This window comes from Sarcophilus harrisii, chromosome 2, assembly GCF_902635505.1.
Source record: "Sarcophilus harrisii chromosome 2, mSarHar1.11, whole genome shotgun sequence".
NCBI lineage: Eukaryota > Metazoa > Chordata > Mammalia > Dasyuromorphia > Dasyuridae > Sarcophilus > Sarcophilus harrisii.
Window position 1 is genome coordinate 586,545,805 of NC_045427.1, and position 23,912 is coordinate 586,569,716.

A 23,912-nucleotide genomic window follows, 5' to 3' on the forward strand; every position below is an offset into this window, starting at 1 on the left:
TTATTCTTGCCTATATGTCATTTGCCTTTAAGAATAATGAATTCCAAAATCTCTCCTAATTTATAATATAAGCTGCCAAAGCTTATTTGATTCTGACTATGATTCCTTGATACTTGAATTCTTGCATTGTGGTTGCTGATAATATTTTTGTCCTTTGACTTGTAACTTCTGAATTTTATTTGTGACATTTCTGAAATTTTTACTTTAGTAGGGCTTTCTTTTGTGTATTTTTTTACTTATTTTTCACTTTGCTCCCTATTCTAATAGATCTAGCTATTCTTAGATTTTTTTATTTTTTATTTTTTATTATTTATTTATTTGGCTTTATTTTTTTTTTTAATTTTATTTAATAGCCTTTTATTTACAGGTTATATGCATGGGTAACTTTACAGCATTAACAATTGCAAAACCTCTTGTTCCAATTTTTCACCTCTTACCCCCCACCCCCTCCCCTAGATGGCAGGATGACCAGTAGATGTTAAATATATTAAAATATAAATTAGATACACAATAAGTATACATGACCAAAACGTTATTTTGCTGTACAAAAAGAATCAGACTCTGAAATATTGTACAATTAGCTTGTGAAGGAAATCAAAAATGCAGGTGTGCATAAATATAGGGATTGGGAATTCAATGTAATGGTTTTTAGTCATCTCCCAGAGTTCTTTCTCTGGGCATAGCTGGTTCAGTTCATTACTGCTCCATTGGAAATGATTTGGTTGATCTCGTTGCTGAGGATGGCCAGGTCCATCAGAACTGGTCATCATATAAGTATTGTTGTTGAAGTATATAATGATCTCCTGGTCCTGCTCATTTCACTCAGCATCAGTTCGTGTAAGTCTCTCCAGGCCTTTCTGAAATCATCCTGTTGGGTCATTTCTTACAGAACAATAATATTCCATAATATTCATATACCACAATTTATTCAGCCATTCTCCAACTGATGGGCATCCATTCAGTTTCCAGTTTCTAGCCACTACAAAAAGGGCTGCCACAAACATTCGTGCACATACAGGTCCCTTTCCCTTCTTTATAATCTCTTTGGGATATAAGCCCAGTAGTAACACTGCTGGATCAAAGGGTATGCACAGTTTGATAACTTTTTGAGCATAATTACAAACTACTCTCCAAAATGGTTGGATTCGTTCACAACTCCACCAACAATGCATCAATGTCCCAGTTTTCCCACATCCCCTCCAACAATCATCATTATTTTTTCCTGTCATCTTAGCCAATCTGACAGGTGTGTAATGGTATTTTAGAGTTGTCTTAATTTGCACTTCTCAGATTTTTTTAAATGTTGGTTTTTAAGGAGCTTGATTCTGTTTTAAAATCTTCTGAACTTAAATCTTATTTTTGAACTTTAATCCAATTTTCAAAAGTTGGTAATATTTTCTCTTCTTGATTACCCTCCCTCCACTGAAAAACAAAACAGAACCTTTGTGTCAAACATACAGAGTGTAGAAAAACATATTCAATGGGCATATACAAAAATGTATGATTCTTTCTGCATATTTACTGGGATTACTTCCTCTTAGGGAGTTGTGTAACTGTGCTTCATCATTGATCCTCTGAAATCATGTTATTTTGTTAAAGTCTTTATTACTGTTATTATTCTCTTGGTTTTGCTCACTAATTGGTCCTGTTCATTTCACTCTGCATCAGTTCAAATTTTCCCAGATTACTTTGTAACCAAGTCTCTTTTTTCTTATGGAACAACAGTATTCCATTACATTCATATATTATAATTTGTTTAGCCATTCCTCAATAATAGTATAACCTTTTAATTTCTAGTTCTTTGCTATTATAAAAACAGAGTTTGCAATGTTTTCACTTATTTGGCTCCTTTATTTGCTTTAATTATAGCTTTTTATTTACAAGACATATGCATGGGTAATTTTTCAGCATTGACCCTTGTAAAACCTTCTATTCCAATTTTTTTCCCTCCTTCTCCTCACCCTTTCCCCTGGATGGCAGGTAGACCAATGCATGTTAAATATGTTAAAGTGTAAGTTAAATACAATATATGTATGCATGTCCGTACAGTTATTTGCTGTACAAAAAGAATCGGGCCTTTGAAATAGTGTACAATTAACCTGTGAAAGAAATTTAAAATGCAGCGGACAAAAATAGAGGAATTGGGAATTCTATGTAGTAGTTTATAGTTATCTTCTAGAATTCTTTCGCTGGGTGTAGCTGGTTCAATTCACTACTGCTCTATTGGAACTGATTTGATTCGTCTTATTGTTGAAGAGGGCTACATCCATTAGAATTAATCATCATATATTATTGTTGTTGAAGTATATTATCTCCTGGTCCTGCTCATTTTACTCAGCATCAAAGAGAACGATTGCACAATTATGCAGTAACATGTCTGATCCTGAAATGATCCTGCCATTTTCTTTTTCTGTCAACTGCATGTGATAGAACTTTAGGTAACTCTAATTTGCATTTCTCGAAGAGTTGGTGGTTTGGATCATTTTCCCCCCCTAAATTTAAGCACCCTGTTTAGTTTCTAGTGTTTTGCAACTAAGAAAGAGTTGCTATAAATATTCTTGTATATATGTCCCAAAAATCTTAATTTCAGAAGTATAAACGTTGTTACAAACTGAACAAAAATGCCACAGAATTACAAAAGACATAATTTTAAAGTTTAATTATTTAAATTTGTTTTACACTTTAGGTTTGTGAATTTTGAATTAATTTTAATTTTTTATTTAATTTTTATTTCAATTTCTCTTAAGGTTAGGATTACAAATACAATCCTTTGAGCCACTAAAGCCACTGAAGCCATTGAAGGTTTTTACAAAGTTCAAAAATCAAGTAGAGCAAAATAGTATAAGTTGGTCAAGATGTGGAATTTAAATAAGAATCATCAATATTTTAACATTTTAAATAATTTCTCAATGCTTATTATGGGTTGTAAGTATTTAAACATACTTCCGATGTTATAAAAGCTTAAAACTGAACTCAGACTTTTTGGGATTATATATGAGTTCTTTTTTCCCGTCTCATTCTTTTATCTCTTAAAGCTAAAGGTTTTATAATGATATTGGTGAGTCCAAAGGTATATATAGATTTTAATAACTTTCTGGGATTTCGGTACAGTTCTGTATTGCTTTCCAAAAGGTCTGTAACTTTTGCATTCTGGAATTTGATTCTTAGATTATCTGCCTTTTACCTGTTTTCTAAGTCTTTTGTTTTTGAAAGCAATAACTGTATTACATTCTTTCTTTAAAAATTTTATTCTAATACTTCTTATTTCATGATGTCATTGATTTCACATTGGTTCTATTCTAAGCTTTTTCTCCTTCCAGTTGTTTCTAAAACTTAGATTTCTTTATTACTTTTGTTGTTGTTGTTGTTGTTTAATCTCTTCATTTCTTCCAGGCATTCTTGTAGGTCTTGTGTAAAAAATCTTTTTTTTTTTCTATAAGATTGTGCTTTTAGTTGTTATGGAATTATTCTTTCCTAGGTTGAATCTTTGGATTATCTGGTTACACAATTATTCTTTTAAAAAAAATTTTTAAGCAGTATTTTATTTTTCTAAGTACACATAAAGATAGTATTCAATATTCATTTCTGTAAGATTTTGAGATCCAAATTTTTTTTTCCCTTTTTACCCCTCTTTCCTCCCTAAGGTAGCAAGTAATCTGATACATGTTTGCAATCATTTTTAACACTTTTTTTTTTTTTTTTAATATTAGTCATGTTGGAAAAGAAAAGTCAAAACAAAAGGGAAAAACCGCAGAAAAGAAATAAAAAAAAAAATGAGAAAAATAGAATGCTTCAGTCTGCATTCAGGCTCCATTGTTCTTTCTCTGGATGTGGATGGCATTTTCCATCCCAATATATAATTCTTAAAAGTGGTTGATATCTTCACTATTTCTTTAGCTTTAATTCCTAAATTGGGGCTTTGCCTCCTGCTGTGTTTTTGGGTGATGTGGTTAGCCTTCCTAGTCTTAAACTAGGTTATTTGGATTCCTTCACTCACCTCCACGACCTGGGAGTTTCTATACTAAAAATGCTGGTAGATTCTAGATCCCTGGATCTTTGAGGTTCTAAGCACTGGCAATTAGGATCAAGAGCTCTTGGGACATTTTTAAGATTTATTCTATTGGTTTCTGGTTATTCTTTGTCAAAGAACTTTACTATTTTTCCTACTTCCAGATACATACAGAGTCCTGTAGGAGATAGGTCTATTGACCTATCTTGGACTTCCAGTGCCTTTTTTAATCATTCTGGCTGGTATAGATTATTTTGTGAAGACTCCCTTTTCTCCTGCCTATGGGCTTGTAGCTGAATTTCTGTGCAGTTATGAGGTAGTTGAAATTATTTAATACAGTATAGATAATCATTGGCTTTCTTGATTTTTATTCATTCTAGAGCTAGTTTTAGATTTTTAATGGAGTAGGTATGTAGAAGTTGGGCTGCCTGGTTCCATTTAGAAATTGGAAGTTTTTTTGCTGAATTTAAAAAAAAGAACAACTTAATCCTTAATGAAAATGGAATAGAACTTTAATGTACTTTAAAGAATTTCTAAAAAGTCACAAGATCTTAATTGATGGTTTAAACCAACCAAACAAAAAGTATTTTCATACCTCCTGAATACTAAACTACATTCCTATGTTGCAGAGGATGAATTAAAATTCTGTAAATTCTTATAAGCCCAGCAAAGAAGGAAAAGTAAGGAAAGAAAAAAGCATAAAATGTGTATTGTTTGATCTATACAGGAATAATTAGGTTAACTTTAATTGTCATTTTAGAATAATTATAAAATCCTGGAATATGCAAATTCACTTAAGCAAATGATTAATTTGATTGTAAATTGTATAAGGACATTGATACTGGCCCATCTTTTTAATATTTAACTGGAAGTGATAATAAGTATGAAATATAATTTTAAAAAAACATGGATTTTTTTGTGGAGGGACAAAGAATGCAGCTGCACACTGGATTAGTAGTATCTTTCATCATCATTTTTCACTCATCTCTCTCCTTAATATTCTGAAGTATTTGACTGTCTTAATTATGTAATGATTTTGTTATATCCATCTTACCAATGCTATTATTTTCCTTTTCACTTTTAAAATAGTTACTTAGTACTGTTGAAGAGACGACAAAAGATGTATTTGGTCTACATTCAAAACTGGATCGTAAACAAGCAGTTGATAAGCATAATGCTGAAGCCCAGGAAATATTTGGCAAAGACCTGAATAGTTTGTTTAATAAAATGGAATTTTTGATCAAGGATGGCACCAAAAAACAAAAAGCCATGTTAGATTCATACAGTACTTTATTTGGTAAGCTCAAGTTCAGTGTTTATATATGTATGTATGTATTTTTTATGTCCTAATTTTTTAATGTCCTAATTTATTTTAGTTTCTCATTTATATGTTAGTCTCAAATTTAGTAAAATTTTATCAATATGATTTTGGAAACATGAAATATGTTTTATTAGGTGTTGAGGTTTTTTAGCCTAGCCCAGATTCAAATTCTTCTGCCTTTTGATTCAATGTTTAATCAGTCTTGTAGGGCAAATTTTCTAATAGAGGTGCTTTTGTCATCATTGGGGTCATTGGAATAGATAGTTTCATTCTCTGCTATTAGTATGTCATGTTATAACCATCACTAGACAGATTTTCTTCAGACCAAATTGACCAAATTGAGAGAGAACGCAAGCGCCATTCAGCCAGACATCTGTAACTGAACAAATCATATAACTTCTCAGTGTCAGTTGTCAGTTGTCAGTGCCCTGACACCCAGAAGTTGAAGATAAGTTTTAGATTAGGATGGAGTTTCCATACTGTGTGCTGAAGAAATCACAGGTCAGGACCATATGGACAAAACAATCTAAGGTTCATATACTACTCTGAGTCTTAGAAAGTACATTTATTTAAGTTAAATTTAAACAAATCCCACATTTATCCTCTTTGATTCTTACAACAACTCTTTGGGGTAGGTCCTTATGATATTTATGATAGGTAAGTAATTTTTTGCAGATGAGGAAATTCCTTTGCCCCACAGCCAGTATGGCATTCAAACCCAGTGGTTTCCTGACCTCAGGCCCAACATACTTTCCAAACACCACATTGCCTCATAAAGTTCTTGCATGAGCAGTGGATTAGAAGATTCTATATTTGATTTTCACTAGTTTTATGACCTTAACCAAGTCACACTTTTTTTGGTTTTCATTTTTTTCTTCTCTAAGTGGGATGGACTATATTTACTAAGTCCAATCCAACTGCAAAAGTAAGATTAAATAGCTAATTATACAATACTATAACATTACAATGTAAATTTATTGTAAAACTTTAATTACTATATGGACAGAGTAAGCTAGTTTGGCCAGAACATAGAATACATACAGATGACTAATATAAGGAAAGCCTAAACAGAGAGATTTCACATTGATTTGGGCCTTGAATGCTAGGCAGACAAGTCTGAACTCTACCTCCCCTCCTCCCCACATTTTTTTTGATAGGCTACAAGACACCACTGAAGAATTTTGAGCAAAAAGAATAATAAGGTCAGATGACTACATAAAGAAATATTTATGTATTAATAGTGAGAAGGATAGATACAAGGATTAATTAGTCTGAATAGAAAGAGCTATTAGGAAGCTACTGTAGTCCAGGTAGGTGTAAATGAGTGTCTGTACTAAAGTGACAGATAGTTAAAGCAGAACTTTTTAATTGTTTAGATATAGATAAGGTGAGAGAAGAATCTTAAGTTAGTACTTCAATTTCTTCTTAACATAGACTGAGTACAAATTGATTTAAGAGATCTTGAAAAGTTGAAAGTCATCTGTGTAGATCTCAGATTTAAAAGTGAAAATGAATGATGTTGGCCAAGTAAAAAGAGAAGAAAAGAGGTCAATAAAAGAACCTGGAGAAATATATAACCTTCAGGAGTCAGAATAGTAGCCAGGAAAGGAGGCAAAGAAGTTGTTAGAGGTAAGAAGAGAACAAGCAAAATCTGTTATCTAAGAAACCAAGGGAGGAGAAAGTAAAGACAAGGTTTAGTCACTAGTCAACAAATGAACAGTTTGTAAGTCAAGGAGGATGAGGGGTGAGATAAGGGCACTGGATTTGGCAATAGGGAGGTCATTATAAATTGGAAAGCATTTTCAGTAGAAGGTTTGAGAGAATGAGGAATTAGATTAAATTTGTCAACTTTGAGAATAGTATCGATTTTAAATCATATTTTCTTTTTGTAGGTCATCTATTATCCACCAGTTCCTCTGCACTAGACAGTATTACAACAACTGCACTTGGATCTCTCACCTCAATTTTAGAAAATGTATCTACCAATGTTTCTCAAATTTCAAATGTGATATTAAAAGAAGAATCTATAACAACCGAAAGTAAAACCGTTCTTCAGAAATTGTTGGCAAGTAAATTATTTTGTATCCTCTTATGAAACAATGTTAATCGTTAATGTTCCTATTTAAGCTATATAATCACAGGAGAGACTACATCATTATGGATATCAATGGAATAAAGCAGATCAAGAATATCAAAAATTTTGAGGCACTTTATAAATGTGAATTATATCACTAAATACTATTATAATACTATAATGATAAAACGACAACTATGTGTTTTTTGTTTTTGTTTAATGGCAAATTGATAAATCTGCTATGGAAACACGCTCCTCTTACTTTATGTCCCATCCTCCCCATCCTCTTTTGTCAGAACTTTTTACTAAGACCCATCTGTTTTGGGTAATCCTGCACAGCAAAGCATATAGTTTTATTGAGCTACAAAAGTCTCCCCTCCATAAAAAGTCAGTGATCCAGGAAGGGATGGGGATGTAAAATATTAGCCCCTACAAATTTGATACAAACTAGCCCTAGTCCTATTCTCAGGTGCTATGTCTCAATTTTCAACTAATAAACCTATACCTATTTGCGTCTAGTACCTATTTTGGTGGTCTTTTTCTTTATTATAAATAGCTCAACTCTTTACAGATCAGTCATCACTTTGCTTAAAGTTATCTCCCATCTTATCCAGTCCTAATTTTTTTTTTCAATGTTCTATTAACAAATTGCCTCTTGGATATTTTCCTTGGATGTCTAATGTTAGGACATCCTGTAGATAAGATGAATGTTTAAAATGTAGCATCACCCCAAACTTGCACCTCTTTCAAAGTTCCCCATGCCTGTTGAGGGCACCATCGCCTTTTCAGTTAATAAGATTTGCTTTGACTCTTTTCTCCCTCAGCTCTTGGGTGTAAGCAGTTGCCACATTTTTGTCATCCTCACTTCCATTCACAAACGCTCTTGTTTATCCTTCTTCGCTGTTCTCATTCCTACTTACTCTCCCTGCCATCCAGAATTTTGTAATAGTCTCTAAATTGGTCTCCCTGCTGCTTGTTCTCCAAACCATTTTTTACACAGCTGCTAAAATGGCATTTCTAAAATGCAAGTCTAATTTCTAGGATAAACTGTATTTCGCATTTAAAATCCTTCTCAAACTGGCTTTCACCATCTCTTTTTTTAAATAATAGCTTTCAATTTTCAAAATATATGCAAAGATAGTTTTCAACATTCACTTTTGCAAAACCTTGTTTTCTAAATTTTTCTCCTTTTTCCCCACCTCCTTTAGACAGCAAATAATCCAATATATGGTAAAACATGTCTTACCACCTTTCTGATATTCCTTCATTTTGCTCTTCACCTCGAGGCAAGTAGATGGCTTGGTAGATAGAAGACTGATTTTGGACAAATCACTCAACCTCTCATTGCCTCAATTTCCTTCACTGTAAAACAGGGACAATAATAGTACCTACTTCCTAGGATGATCCTTTAAATCGGATAAGATATTTGTTAGCACAATGCCCTAGTGGACACTTAAATACTTAATTCCATTCCTTTCTGAAATGAGCATATCCCAGCCAAATTAGCTTATTTATATTTTCCCATACATGACATTCCATTTCCTTTGCCTTCATACAAGTGATTTCCCATGTCTGGGCTATGCTGCTTCCTTACTTGTGCCTCCTTGTAGCTTCTTTCATTGAGCAGCTGAGGTGTATTCAAGGTTTTTGTGACTGTCAGTCATTGTTTTCTTACCCCTCTTTCTTTCCAGTTCCATTTATTAAATTTCTCCCTTGAAAATTTGCAGTTATGTAATTTGTATTTACTTATTCATTTGCATGAATGTAAGCTCCTCAAAAGCAGGGACTGTGTAGTTTTGTCTTTGTATCCTCTGCATCTATCCCAGGACCATGTGTCTAGTCTACATTTAAATGGCTATTGAATTGAATTTATTCACCAAGTGCACACAGGGAGTTGGATATCATTCAAACTTAATTTCACACTTTTTGGCCCCAGAAAACTGCCCCTAAAGTCTATTAATTTCTTAGAGTTAAAATTCAGGACAATAATTGCACAGACCAAATAGGATGATGTGACATAGGGCTTTGCTAAGTGTCAGCTTCCACACTGACTGCTTCTTAGGCATCATTAAGAGAATGCTAGTCACATTTATGCAGTTAATGAACATTTAGCCAACTGTTTCTAGAATTTCTTATTTAGTTTAATTGCCTTAGTTGGGGGCATTAAGGAGATTAATGTCTATGATTTTTGTTTTATTTTTAATAATCTAGGAAGAGCATAAAACTCAACTTGATAAATCACTGGACACGATTCTTTCCCCCATGGTAGTCTCTCTATTGGAACTCAGCTGTCAAATGAATTCTAAATTCAAAATTCTTCTGTCAGTAGCTGATAAGGTAACAAATGTTTCATTTTTAATATTTGAAAGAAAACCTCAGAATAAGAAGGAAACTAAATCCTTTTTCTTCAAAGATAGAAGATCAAAAAAAGGAAATGGATGATTTTCTCAACACACTGTGTAAAAGTCTACATAAACTCCAGGAAAATACTGATATGTCCTTGGCTGAATCTCAGAAGCAATGTGAAACCCTGACAAATGAACTGAAGATATTGAAGCAAGCCCAAGCTCAGGTATCAGATTAAAAAGCTGGTTTTATGAGGGCGAGGGTCATTTGATCACCTTTGTTTGAAGAAATGTAAGCATTCTGAAATGAGCATTTTAAAAAATTTGGAAGTTGGTAATACCCTTCAAATTCTTTAATGTAACTGGCTTTTCATCACTGCTACCAAAGAAGCTAAAACTGGCACATCTCTTGAGCTCCAGAGTTTTGCATTATGATAATCTCTGCTAATCTGGTGGCCTTACCAAGTCCCACATCAGAGTCATAGGCCCTAAAAGTGGAGATTCATCAAGTTGTCTAATAACAAAAACCCCAGCTTAGGTAGGAAATAGAATATTATATTTTCAGCTTAGGTGAGATAGAGATCTAGTCTTTAAAAAAAAAAAAAAAAAGGAAAATATTCTTTAAGCAATTGACAATAGTCCACTTAAAATTAATCTTTCAGCAGGTTATTCTGTGTAGAATGCTCTCCCTTAAATATTATTGATAAAAAGAATAGTTTATTTAAACAGTTAAAAAATGAGGTTAAAGGGGAAAGATTAGCAGTCTGACAATAAAATGAAGAATATACCAGGTCTTGAAAAAGTAACGAATAACTAAGATGAAATTTTGGAAGCTATTTTTTTTATTACCTTATTTTTATCAATACTTTTGTTTTGTTTTGAACATTCTCTCTCCCTCCCTTATCCAGCTAAGCATCCCTTGTTAAAGGGATGTTAAAAGATGATAAAGAAGGACAATAGTTTAGCAAAACTAACTCTTAGCCATGTATATGAATGTATATGAAATTTTCTACATTCTTGGTTCACCAACTCTATAATGAGAAATTTATTTTCAGCTTTGTTTTCTCTGTATTATAGCTAATGTGGGTGACTGGGGCTTTACCTTTGAGTTCTAGAAAGTGAACTAACAGTACTAACTTTCTTTTTGTTTTGCTTTTTGGTCAGGCAGTCAGGATTAAATGGCTTGCCCAGGGTTACTAGAATATCTGAATGTCAAATATATGAAGCTACATTTGAACTCAGTCAGATCCTTCCGATTCCAGGGCTAGTGCTCTATCTACCATTTCAGTATTTGTACTTTCTCAGCCATGAGAAGATATCTGAACTTAGCACCAGTTAGCAAGAGTAGCTGGCTCCTCTCAGAGCCAGAACTGCTTTCCTGTGTAGTAACTTCAATGAGGCCCGGGCCCTTGTGGTTTCTTAAAATCTTCTCAGTCTCTCCTGATCTTTTCTCCATTCACCTCAATCTGTCTTTAAAAGTTCATTAAAGGGGGGCAACTAAGTGTCTCAGTGGATACAGCATCAGCCCTGAAGTTAGGAGGACTTGAGTTCAAATCTGGTCTCAGACACTTAACACTTCCTAACTATGTGAACCTGGGCAAATCACTTAACCCCAATTGCCTTGGGGTGGAGGAGGAATTAATTAAAGAGCAACTTTCATATAACTTGTTCTGGCTACATTTTTATTAATTATTAGTGATCTGTTTTGCTAGGGTGATCTGAATAGTCTCTTATAAAGTAAACTGGACTTTTCTTAATCCCTTCTTGCTTTTAAATACCTTGTGAAATATTTAAACCTTACAGTCAACTAAATATTGTTCTTGGGTATTCATTATTATATTTAGGCCAAGTTAATGATAATTTCTGGGTAGACACAATTTTCTAGCTCTTCAGCTTATTGTATGAGTCCTTTAACCCCAAATATATAACTTAATCATATATCATGGGACTTTATGGCTTCTTTCAAATCGGGGAATTTTGGACCAGAAATGTTGAGAAAGAGCTAAGTAGATGAGTATGTATATAGTACCATTTTAGGCTTTCAGCAATAAATGCCTAACAATCCCAGCAGGTGGGAGTATAGCTCCATGAACCAAATCTGGTCAAAAACCTTGTGACCTTTTTTTAGTGACTTGCAAATTGCAAGTTTTCTACAGTCCAAGTTGCTTTTGATGGAGAATAAAGCCCAGAGGATAGCAGCAAGTCCTCAACCCCATGACTTCACTGCCTCTGTTCTTCTCAAGGCAGACTTTAAAGAAGTTGCTTCACATCTTACTTTTGTTCCAATCTTGAAACGAAAATACAGCAAAGGAGCTAGAGTCATACTGTCAATTGGCCTGAATCAGGTTGGGCTCTCTTTTCAAGTCTTATATCATTGGCATTTCTAGAATTCCTCAGGTGTTAATTCTAAATAGAGAGTTTCTCATATGGGAGGAAGGACACTTGACTTTGGGAGTCAGGAGAGCCAAGATCGATTTCTATTTCCACCACCTACTGATTGCACAAAGATCTTAATCACGTCATAATAACTTCTAGACCTCAGATTATCTACCTGGTTTTTGGATTAGATTACTTGTCCACTTTTAACATCAATATCATTGCTTTCCTCCATTCTAATTAGTAACTCAAAAATTAACTATTTGTTTAATGACATAATTTGTGGGGCCATTTTCACCTATAGGAACTTTGCCAGTTAATGAATCTTTGGGCACAAAAATTCTCTGTCTTGGAAGAAACATGTGGAAACATCAAGAATCCACTCAGAAATATTCAAGAAAATACACAACAGTAAGTTTTTTGCTGCTTTTAACTTTTTTAGTAAAATCTGTAAGCTAATGTATTTGATTCAACATACAAGTTTTCTAATAACCTTGCTATCAGACTTTCTGGCTAGAACCCAGGTTTAAATACCAAACAGAGAAGTTTGAATTTGATCTTAGGTACAAAGAAGGAATCTAGGACAGATGGATAGATTCTTAGATTCTTTGGTGAATGTTGGGAGATATGGTGCTGATTACACAACATTGTTATTCATTTAGACAATGGACTTCAGACATTTATTGTTGCTCTTTGAAAGGCTAGTGCTTGTTTTCTTTAGCATCACTACCTATCTAAATTGAGAAATGACTTTTTAAAATGTTTTATTTCTAAGTTTATGCAGTGGATTTTTTAATAATGTACTTTTGTTTTCTCATGGAATTGAGTGCTTTATATATGAAGCAGTGAGACAGCTCCTTAGATATTCAGAAGCTATTTACTTTGTTAATTCTGATTCATCTAGCAATGCCTGAGAGCATCATTGAGTCTTTTTACCCCTTAAGGTCCCCATTTGCAGGCAGTCTGATACTACTGTTAATGATATATCCTAGAAACAAAGAAATAAGATCCTATAATAAGTGGGTTAATTTATAATAGAGTGTGTGTGTGTGTGCGTGTGTGCTAATTTCAAGAGCCACTTTTTCATGGTGAATGTATTCAATCATGAAAACCAAGTTATATACCAACAGATTCTTGATCAATGTTAAAAAAAAAAAAAACTGAGACCCAGGGGAGTCTGGGAGAACCCAGGCTTTTATGAATCTGGTCTAACTCTACTAAAGATAAATAATTTATGATCCCTGCCCTGCAAAAAGTCTAGTGTTATAGAGGAGATAAAAGAGAGAACCAAATAAAGTACAAATTAGAGTATGTAGTGCTTCAAGATCAGATGAGGGATGACCAACATGTTGATTTATTTAATTTGACTATTTATTTGTTTCAAGGGGTGTATTGGGAGTAATAATGATGGGTTTTTAAAGTATATTAATAAGACAACTTTGAAAGGAAATTGTTTATTATTTTTATTTTTAAATAAATAAACATAAAATATATTTGTTTTAAACATAAAGTAGAGACTTCAAGCTTGGGAAATTAGAAAAGGCTTTATGGAAATTATGAATTTGAAAGCTGGGATGGAATTCTTTCCAGAGGTAGATATTGGCATAAAGGAAATTGTGTGAATATAATGAACTTTAGCAAAGGTGTAGTTGTAAAAATATGGAATATTAAGGGATAGTTGAATATTCGAGAATGTATAGGATGTTAAGAAACTCGGTGTATGAATTGAAGTTATCTGAAAGGTGGCTGGGTTTGTTTAGGCCAAATTGTAGAAGGACTTGAATGCTAGACCAAGGAGTTGATTTTTTTTTTTTTTTTTTTTATGGTAGTCTATGATAATCCATCAAAAATTTGTTAGTAACAGTGATTGATCAGATCTGTTCATTAAAATAGTTGATCTGGCACTAGTATATTAAACCATGTGGAAGATAAGAGAATAATGGGAGTAAGATCTTATACTATGATAGTCCTGGTGAAAGAATAGTGGTCTGAAACAGGATAATGAAAGTTTGAAAGCAAAATTGTGGAGGTAGACAATTAGCTGAACTTGGTGATTAGTGTAATGTTTAGAATAAGGAACAAGAAGTCAAAGATGGCTGATGTTCTAAGCATGGGTGACCAGGAGAATGGCACTGCAGAGAAAAGTCAGAAAGAACAACATGTTTAGAGATAATTGAGGATCTTGGTATGACCTGTTGCACCTGAGGTGCAAGGAAAATAGCTGGTTGAAAATGTGCAGTAGACAGCTGATAACATAAATCTTAGAATTGGGAGAGACATCAGACATGAGATAAAAATATAGAAACTTTTTGCATGGAAGTGACGATTTCTTTAGGGACAATGATGTAGACAGGGAAAAAAAGAATACCAAAAAATAAAGTTAACATTAATAAGGTTAATAAGAACATGAAGAGACCGCCCAGGCAGAGGCTAGAGAACCATGACAGTGATGTGGTCTTGTGGAATTCATTGGAAGAGATGTCAAGCAGATGAGGAAGGTTATTTGTTGTTCAAGTGTTTTAATTGTGTCCGACTCTTTGTGATGTCATTTAGCCTTTTCTTGGCAGAGATACTAGGGGTGGCCATTGCCTTCTCCAACCATTTTTACAGATGAGAAAACGGAAACAAAAGATTTGTTACTTGCCCAGGATCACACAGCTAGTAAGTGTCTGAGGCTTGATGGAATTCAGACTTCTTGACTCCAAACCTGGTACTCTATCTATTGTGCAGCCCAATTGCCAGAAGAAGGTTAGCAGTACCAAAATCTGCAGATGTCAAAGAAGATGAGGGCTGAGAAAAACCCACTGAATTTGGCATTTGTAAAATGGGCATGCTAATTAATACATGCTAAATAATTAATACATTAATACATGCTAATTAATACATGCTAAGAATACCTACTTCACCAGATTGATGCAAGGTTTAACAACGTAATATCTGTAAAGCACTTTGAAAATTTGAATGTTTTCTATAAAAGTCAGATATTATTATTGTTTGGTGAATTTGGGGACCATTTCAATAGAATAATCAAAGAAGTGGAAGCCAGATCAAAAAGACTGTGAATATCTAGATGCTGATAAAGTGGAAGCAACAAATTCAGACTGCTTCAAGACAGTGGAAAACACAAGAGGGACATGGTAACATTAAAGGCATAGTTCAGATTTTCTTTTTAAAAGCAGGGGGAGGTCTGAATGTGTATCTAGACGTAGGAAAGAGCCTGCCAAAAATTTTGAGTGTGCTGTGGTTTCTTTAGGGGATAGCTATGTAAAAGGAATGATTGAAGGGCTCAGATACAGGAAAATTGTGTTTATAATAAGAGTTCCAAAGAGCATAGTAAAAGAGGTAAGTAAGAGTAGTTTTGATGAAATTTAGAAGTAGAACTAAATAAGATAGTGATAAGAGTTATAGGTCTAGAGGAAGCAGGCTTATGCTGAGGACAGGGATTCAGTATAAGAAAAGTTTGAGAGGTAGGCTAGAGGAGCATTTTTAGTACAGGGGATAGAAAGTGATCATATGTTAAAGTTTTAATAAAAAAAATTTTTTTATTAAAGCTTTCTATTTTCAAAACATCCATCAAAACATGGATTATTTTCAACATTCATCCTTGCAAAATCTTGTGTTCCAAATTTTTTCCCTTTCTTCTCCTACCCCCTCCTCTAGACGGCAAGTAATCCAGTATATGTTAAACATATACATCAATATGAATTTAATGAAGTGAAATATTGGTGTAGTATTCTATGTCTCAAAAGGAAAATTTAATCTACTCTAGTTATTGTGAAGTTATGTTGATAAGGTATGCAGCTTCAGTCAGGAGAGTTCTACAGCCAGAGACCCCCCTGGTGACCTACAAATGAAGCAAGTCTCAAAATCAGAGAATTGTAGCCATGGGAGAAAGAACAGGGAACAGAAATAATATGCTGCTAGAGAAAACTTCAAAAGACAGGTTCATATAAAAAAGTGTTCAAAGATTCCCTAATTCTTAAAGAAATAGTTACAGCCTCTTGGATTCATCTCCCTATTCAAGTCATGAATCTCATCTCCAATTAGTATAAAAAGTTGTAAATAAAATGTGCTCATTTATGAATTTTGCAAAAATCACTACATATTTTATCAAGCATTCACAATTTTAGCTGTACCCTTTTTTTTTTCCTTCATAGGCATTCCAAGGATATCATAGACAGTACAACTTCTCAGAACAAAAAATTTCTTGCTATTTCTGATGATTTGTCACAAGAACTAAGACATTTTAACTCTCAAAGTGCTGAGTTGGTTGAAGAATCTGTCAAACATTGTAAGAAGCTCAGTTGCAGCATTCAGACAGTGTCACAAGAGAACCAACAATGGTATAAAGATATGAATACAAGTACTGTCCATTTCTCAGATCAGTGGATATCTGGCTTACACAAAAGGAAAGAAGAACTTGATAACTTATTAAAGGTAATATTATTTTAACTGGAGCCTACTTTGAGGAGAAAATTATTGGTCAGAAAATTGAATATTTTTGTCTAAAAATTTACATTAAAAGTGCATTTCTTTCTGAACTGGTTTAACCATTTCTTTCTATGCTCACTCTTAATGTATAATTATGGCACTTAAGTGATCATGATTTCATGCTTTGATTAATTATTCTATTGTCTGAAATTTAGTGATTAAGAAACCTATTCGGTCATCTAGTTCCTATAGCTACCTTTGGATTTTTTTTATTACTTCAGCATTTAAGAGAGAATGATCCCACCCTCATGTCTTTTATCTGCATTTTACTTTTCTAATAAGATTGTCTCTGCAACCACATACTTAGTGATCACTTAAAAGAAAATTGGTGACCAGCTTGTGGTTTGACTCATTTGTTTGAATATAATCTTTCCATTACGTTGTTTATGGCCTGATTTTTCCTTTTGCAAAAGAGATATAATTCTCCCATAAAGGAGAATGAAAAAATTCACATGATTTCAGCTTGTCAGAAAAAGAAATGACATTTTAAAGAATTAGTTAGTCTAATTGTTTTGGCAAATTTTCACTTATATGTTCTTTAGGTTGTAAAGCAAGGTTGTGTTATATCCAAATCAGAGATCATGGAAAAAGTCAATGGACAAAAGGAAGTACAAGAGAGCCATTTGACCTCCTTTCATGATGAAATAACTAATGACAAGGAAAGGCTGGTGGAACAGAGTGAAGAACTTCATGATATCATGAAACATGGCTGGAATAAACTCAATTGCTTTTTGCAGCAGGACCTGAAACTGGATATTCCAACAGGTAGTTTAGAAGGGAAACTGAGTTATATTGTTACAAATTTAATTGAATTTCTAATTTTGTTAACTAAATTTTTGTTTTCATTGTCTACTGAATAACTAGCATCATGCTAGGGGTGATGAAAACATAAAGTATAAGATGCTGTTAGCCTTGAGCAGCTTAGCCCAGTTAGGGGCACAAGGAGAATGAAATGACTGTATTTAATGTAGAATTAGACTGGAATGGGGGTGGTGACGCATATAAGGGCCATGGAACATCTGAGGAGTAAAACATCATTATGTATTGGAGTAATCAGTAAAGATTTCATAAGGCCATTAATGTGAGAAATGGAACGAGTCTGGAAAGCATCCAGGTACATCCTCTCCTTTTACAGAAGTAGAAGCAGCCTCAGAGAGGTCCAGTGACTTCACTATGACCACACAGACCCCAGGAAACATGTCAAGTGTTGGAGCATGACTGTTGGTTTCAAACTCAGATTTTTTTCCACTCTACATAATATATTCTGGGAAATGTGACTTGAAGTAGAAAGGATGAAACTAAATAAGAGGAATCAATCCTATGTGCAAAAACTGCCTGGAGACAAGCCTAGGAAGATAAATTTAGAGGATACTGAAAATCTCAGGCCTGATTGAGATAAAGAAAGGGCTTGTGATAGTGTAGCAAATAGGAAACAGATCCTAGATATTAGAAGATGAGAGGATCTCAGGTGAAGGGCTAGAAGGAACCACTGAGCTCATAGCTCTGAGCCTCTGAACTGAGACCCAAAGAGAGGGAATAATTGCTGCATGGTCCAGAGGTTAGAGAGGCAGGTCATATGTTACCAGGTCCTCTGACTCCAGGTCTGGGGTCTCTATACTCCATAACCTAAGAATGTGAGTTTGTTCAGTGAGAGGCTTTGAAGGTTTTCAGAATCTGTTAGAGTATGTGTGTGTGTTTCCTAAAGAGCTGATAGAATTTACTATTAGCTTTCTGAACAAGTGAAAAATAGGTCATGAAAGACAGAAAAACTTTTGAAAAATAAGAGATTGGATGACATTTCAGGGAAAAAACTTGTTAACCAAAAATATCAGAACTTATAAACATTTCAGATGGTTACCTTTAGAAGGCTAAAAACTTGAATTTGGTCATTTGCTCAAAATAGTTTTTGAAATTCCTCTAGGCATTGTCTTCAGAATTAATGGCATATTCTTTTGAATGGCATATTCAGCTGTAACAAATCTCTTTGCCATTCTTGTAAATGATTTAAAGTAATTCAGAGCCAAAGAATATGAAAAGATTAATGGCTAATTTGAGGTATATCAAAATTAATAAAAGCGTTTCATATGTGACCTGTTGAACAATGGTACCATTATTAGAATAATGTTGTTGAGATGATGGTCACATTGGCACTTTGTAATAAGAACTAGGCAAGACAGTTAGATAGGATTTCATTTCATCTCTTATTTTAAATGTGAAGAGTTGAGGGACTCACACAAGTACCAAGTAGCAAAAGTGGGTCCAGAAGCAAGATCCTTTCTTTGTATTATAGAATGGTGCTTTAATTTGTTTGTTTGCAATATCTACTGAAGGTTCAACTCCACAGAGGAAAACCTACTCATACCCATCTACACTGCTGAGAACTGAACCTCGGGAGCAACTCCTCAGCCAGCTGAGAGAGAGACAGCCCAAGCTCTTAACAACAGTGATTGTTAAAGCTGAAGACCCGAGTCAGGTAAAATGAAATGCTTTCAGGTAACCCTGAAATCTCAGGGTGCCTGGCTTCTTCACCAGGCTCTTTTTCAATTGCAATATGGGCAACTCCTTTGTGAGGCCATGTGAATTTTCCCTTCTTTTCTTCATTCTCAGCATCTCAGCCTTTTCCTCCTACAATGTATTTTGTAGACCTGACTCTTAAATTTTCCTAAACCTTCTTAGATATTAGAGGCTCTTTCATCTACACTGCACATAAAACTTAAGGGTATTTACAGTATGTATGTATGTATATATATATGGAGAATGGCTACTTCATAAATGCTGATTAAATTGAGTCATCTTTCTTTGTTAGGACTTAGAGGAAGAGAAACCTGCTCAAGAGCCCACTAATGAAAACATCATAAATGAAGAACCAACAGAAGATACAAGTGTGTGTGATCCTATAAATGGTGGTGTTCCTTTTTTCCAGGTAACTGAATGTTGCTGCCTCTGATATACCTAACAATTTATTTCTTCTTCTGTTAATCTGGGCAATCTATATTTTTATAGGTAATCCTCCATATCATTTAGATTATCAAATTTATTGACATATAGTTGGGCAAATAACTCCTAATTATTGCTTTAATTTTCTCTTCATTGGTGGAAAGTTCTCCCTTTTAATTTTTGAGACTAGCAATTTGATTTTCTTCTCTCCTTTTTCTAATCAAATTAAAGGCTTATCTATTTTGTTGGTTTTTTCATAAAACCAACTCTTAGTTTTATTTGTTAATTCAATGGTTTTCTTGCTTTGAATTTTATTAATCTCCCCTTTTATTTTCAGAATTTCAAATTTGGTATTTAATTTGTTCTTTTTCTAGATTTTTTAGTTGCAGGCCCAGTACATTGTCCTTCTCTTTCTCTATTTTATGCAAGTAAGCATCTAGAGATATAAAATTTCCCTTAATGACTGCTTTGGCTATATCTCACAAATTTTGGTTTGTTGACTCATTATTGTCATTCTCTTGGATGAAATTATCAATTCTGTCTGATTTGTTGTTTCACCCACTCATTTTTTAGGACTAGATTATTTAGTTTACAATTAATTTTTAATTTCACCTAGCCTTTTATTGCATCATGAGCTGAAAAAAATACATTTACTATTCCTGCCTTTCTCCATTTGATTTTCAGGTCTCGGTTTTTGTATAGGTTCCATGAATCATTGAGAAAAAGAACTTTCTGACTCCATTCAATCTTCTCCAAAATTGAATATCATCCCTAAATTTTCTGATTCTATTTACCTCTTTGACTTCTTTCTTATTTATTTTGTGATTTGATTTATCTAAATCTGAGAGAGCAAGGTTGCGATATCCCACTATTATAGTTTTGCTGTCTATTTTTTCTTGCAGCTCTCTTAACTTCTACGTTAGGAATTTAGATGCTATACCACATGGTGCATATATGTTTAGTATTGATATTGCTTCATTGTCTATGCTACCCTTTAGCAAAATGTAGTTTCCTTCCTTATCTCCTTTTTGCTTGGCCTGAGATCAGGATGGCTACCCCTGCTTTTTTTACTTCAGCTGAAACATTATAGATTCTGCTCCAGCCTTTTTCCTTTACTTTATATGTGTCACTCTGCTTTAAATGTGTTTCTTGTAAACAACATATTGTAGGATTCTGACTTTTAATCCAGTCTGCTATCTGCTTCCATTTTTATGGGAGAGTATATTCCATTCTCATTCATAGTTAAAATGAGTAATTCTGTATTTCCCGTCATCTTATTTACGCTGTTATGCTTTTCTCTTTCCTTTCCCTCCTCCCCATTATTTTGCTTCTGAGCTCCATCTCTCTCATATAGGCCTCCCTCTTTAATAGCCCCTCCCCCTTTCTTATATCTTTCCCCTACTGCTTCTGTTTTCCCTTCTATTAACCTTCTCTTTTCCTTTCCCCTTTCACCTCCTACTTCCCTATAAGGTGAGACTGATATACCTAACATGAATGCTTTTCAATTTAAAGAATTTTGAAAAGAACCTTAGATGTTAATGAGTCTAATACCTTCATTTTACAAAGAGGAAATTGTGTAATTTTACAAATAGGATTGTGTAATTGACCACTAGTGGTCATCTAACTCCTTGATTTGTGTACGGTCACCCTAGTGGTAGATAGCAGAGCCAGTCTTTGAACCCAAGTCTGCTGATGCCTAACCTCAGTGTTCTTCAATTCCATTGCTGGGCAGTAGTGAACCATGGGGCTGGCCTTGAAGTTAAAACAGAGCTCTGGGCAAGTCAGGCCCTGGCAGCTCTCTAAGGACAGTAGGTTACCTATGAGACGCAATTCTTCATTGGTACAGGGAGTGTCCCCTGGTTACCAAATAACCAGGTAACCTAGATTTTAAAATCCTATCTTGTTTGCAGGGGCAAAACTTATTAATAGATTTCCACTAAAAACTATGTTAATTTTTTAAAAACTGTATTCTGGGGACATGAGATGGAGAAATGTCAGTTACCATAACTGTACACATTATGGCACACTCTTCAGTTCTGACCTGCCACCTCCCTATTGGAATATATATCTGTTTTCCACCTCCACTAATCAGCATCTCCATGGAACAGCTCAGTGTGAATAACTAGCATCCCTGACAATCCCCGAGTTCCTCACCTGCCCTAACCCAGAGGGGCTGGAACCTTAATATCAATCACTGCCATTAATTCCCTTTCCCTACTCTATTGATCTATGATCAGGGAACCCAATATCTTCGCCTGGCTCTGAGGACAATGGCTAATGGGACAAGTATGAAGGTGAAGGTATACAGGACAATTTAATCTTATTATTAACAAGAAGCAGAAACCTTTTAGAAAACTCTTTAGGACTAGATTATTTAGTTTCTAATTAATTTTTGGTTTATTTTCACCTAGCCTTTTATTGCATCATGAGCTGAAAAAAAATATTTACTATTCCTGCCTTTCTGCATTTGATTTTCAGGTCTCAATTTTTGTATAGGTTCCATGAATCATCGAGAAAAAATATATTTCTTTCTGACTCCATTCAATCTTCTCCAAAATTGAATATCATCCAATAAATTAGGTGAAATTAAGCTGAAAGCCTGATCTACAAAGGCTAGAGGCTTTCTATCTTAATCTCTTTTCTATATAGAGAAAAATAAGTCTAGAAACATGAAGTGGAAACAAGGAGACTTTTAGTTTAATTTAGAAAGGGTTATGGAGCATAACGGAGAGTGATGTTACATAATAGTCAAGGATAGCTAAGTTAGAATACTACCTTTGAAACTTCAATAAATATTTACTAGTGACTAAAAAGTCACTTAATATATCTGAAGCTCCGTTTTTTTATCTGTAAAATGGATGTAATATCTACTTCAGGGTTGTGGTAAAGGAGAATACTGTATGTAAAGTATTTCAACTTTACATACTTTAGGGTGGGGAAAGTAGAGACTGGGAGAGAGAAATAATGAATGCCTGCATATATAAGTAATAAAGAGAATAAAAACTCCCTGAAAAAAAGTTTAAAAGTCTGGGTTTCATACTTGAGTGTGGGATGGGAAGAAATAGGACAATGACAAAGACAAAAACTTTCGGCAGCCTTGGTAGTAGAACACCTTGGCAGAATAAATAAAGCAAAGGGAGCTGTATTAGATATTATCCCCACCCCATTAATGGCAAAGTAAAGTTCCTCCTTTCTTCTTTCCTGTTCCTGTAGGTTTAGAAATTCAATTCAGTGGTTTATTTAAGCTGCCAATGGAATGAGCTGTAGGAGCACTTACCAAAGGCCTGCATTTGTCTCCACCATTTCAATTCATTGAGCACTTGTGGGGCACAGGATAGGGCTATGCCTTGGTTACTACCTTACTCATCTCACTTGCAAGATGGTAGTCTGCAACTTAGTTCAGTAGACATGTTTGAATACCACAATAACAGATTTTTGGCAGCCTCATATATATATATATATATATGGAAGGATGAGGACCCTGACATAGTAAAATTCATTGAGAAATATGAGTCTTTCTTTTTTTATATATACAAATGTAAATGCTTACTATTTAAAAAAAAATTTTTTATTGATGTTTTCTCTTTCTTACGTTACCATAGTATCCCATATATCCTCCCCCTTCCCCTACAGCCATCTTATATAATAAATACTATTCTTTTTTAGAGAGGGAGATAAAATCAGCATAACAGATGGATATATTGAATGTCTTTAAAGTAGCATTTTGTTATATTATATTATAAAGAAATATTTCTTACATTTGTGTTTAATTTTTTCTTTCCCTTATATCCATAGCATAAAAAGTCGTCCAGAAAAGATAAAGAAAACAGAGTCATAAATGTTGTGGAGAAATCAAAAGTAGAAGAAGTTCTGGAACATTCTGCTGTTAAGTCTAAACTACCTTTAAAAATCCAGATAAATAATTAGCTTTTTAAAAAAATCTGTTTATAAAAAACTCCTGATCTTGATTGTTATTTTGGAATTTGACAAGTATACCTTAAGATTTTTTTTGTTGTTGTTCTTGATTTAGTTGGTAGGTTTAATCATTTTTAATAATATTGTCAAGTATTTCATTTGGTGCTTACTAATTTGAATTTCAAATTAGTGATTTGGGATTTGTGTTAAATAAAATTATATTTCCACCTTTTGTTTGAGACAGCCCAACAAATGACAAAGTTAAAATAGTTATTTTCTTAGTCTGTATTATATTTTTGTATATGCAAACAAATATGAGACTTCATTTTTCTTCTAGGCTTGAACTTATAATGAAAAATATCACCAGCAAATTGTTCCTAGAATTGGGATATGCCCCCTGGGGGGGCACTCTTCTTATATTTTCTAGTATGTAAATATTGCCTA

At 33.9% G+C, this 23,912-nt stretch overlaps 1 protein-coding gene across 1 annotated transcript in view; it reads left to right on the forward strand.

The window, feature by feature from the left end:
• Positions 1–23,697, forward strand: part of KIF11 (kinesin family member 11) — a 59,466-nt gene extending 35,769 nt beyond the window's left edge. Inside the window, exons 14-23 of the mRNA XM_003755270.4 lie at positions 5,099–5,306; positions 7,223–7,395; positions 9,616–9,741; positions 9,818–9,976; positions 12,430–12,536; positions 16,283–16,562; positions 17,159–17,381; positions 18,947–19,089; positions 19,423–19,539; positions 23,349–23,697. Of these exons, the coding sequence (XP_003755318.2) occupies positions 5,099–5,306; positions 7,223–7,395; positions 9,616–9,741; positions 9,818–9,976; positions 12,430–12,536; positions 16,283–16,562; positions 17,159–17,381; positions 18,947–19,089; positions 19,423–19,539; positions 23,349–23,480 (1,668 nt within the window). The 3' untranslated portion in view covers positions 23,481–23,697. The remainder of the gene's footprint in view (positions 1–5,098; positions 5,307–7,222; positions 7,396–9,615; positions 9,742–9,817; positions 9,977–12,429; positions 12,537–16,282; positions 16,563–17,158; positions 17,382–18,946; positions 19,090–19,422; positions 19,540–23,348) is intronic.
• Positions 23,698–23,912: the final 215 nt, after the last annotated feature.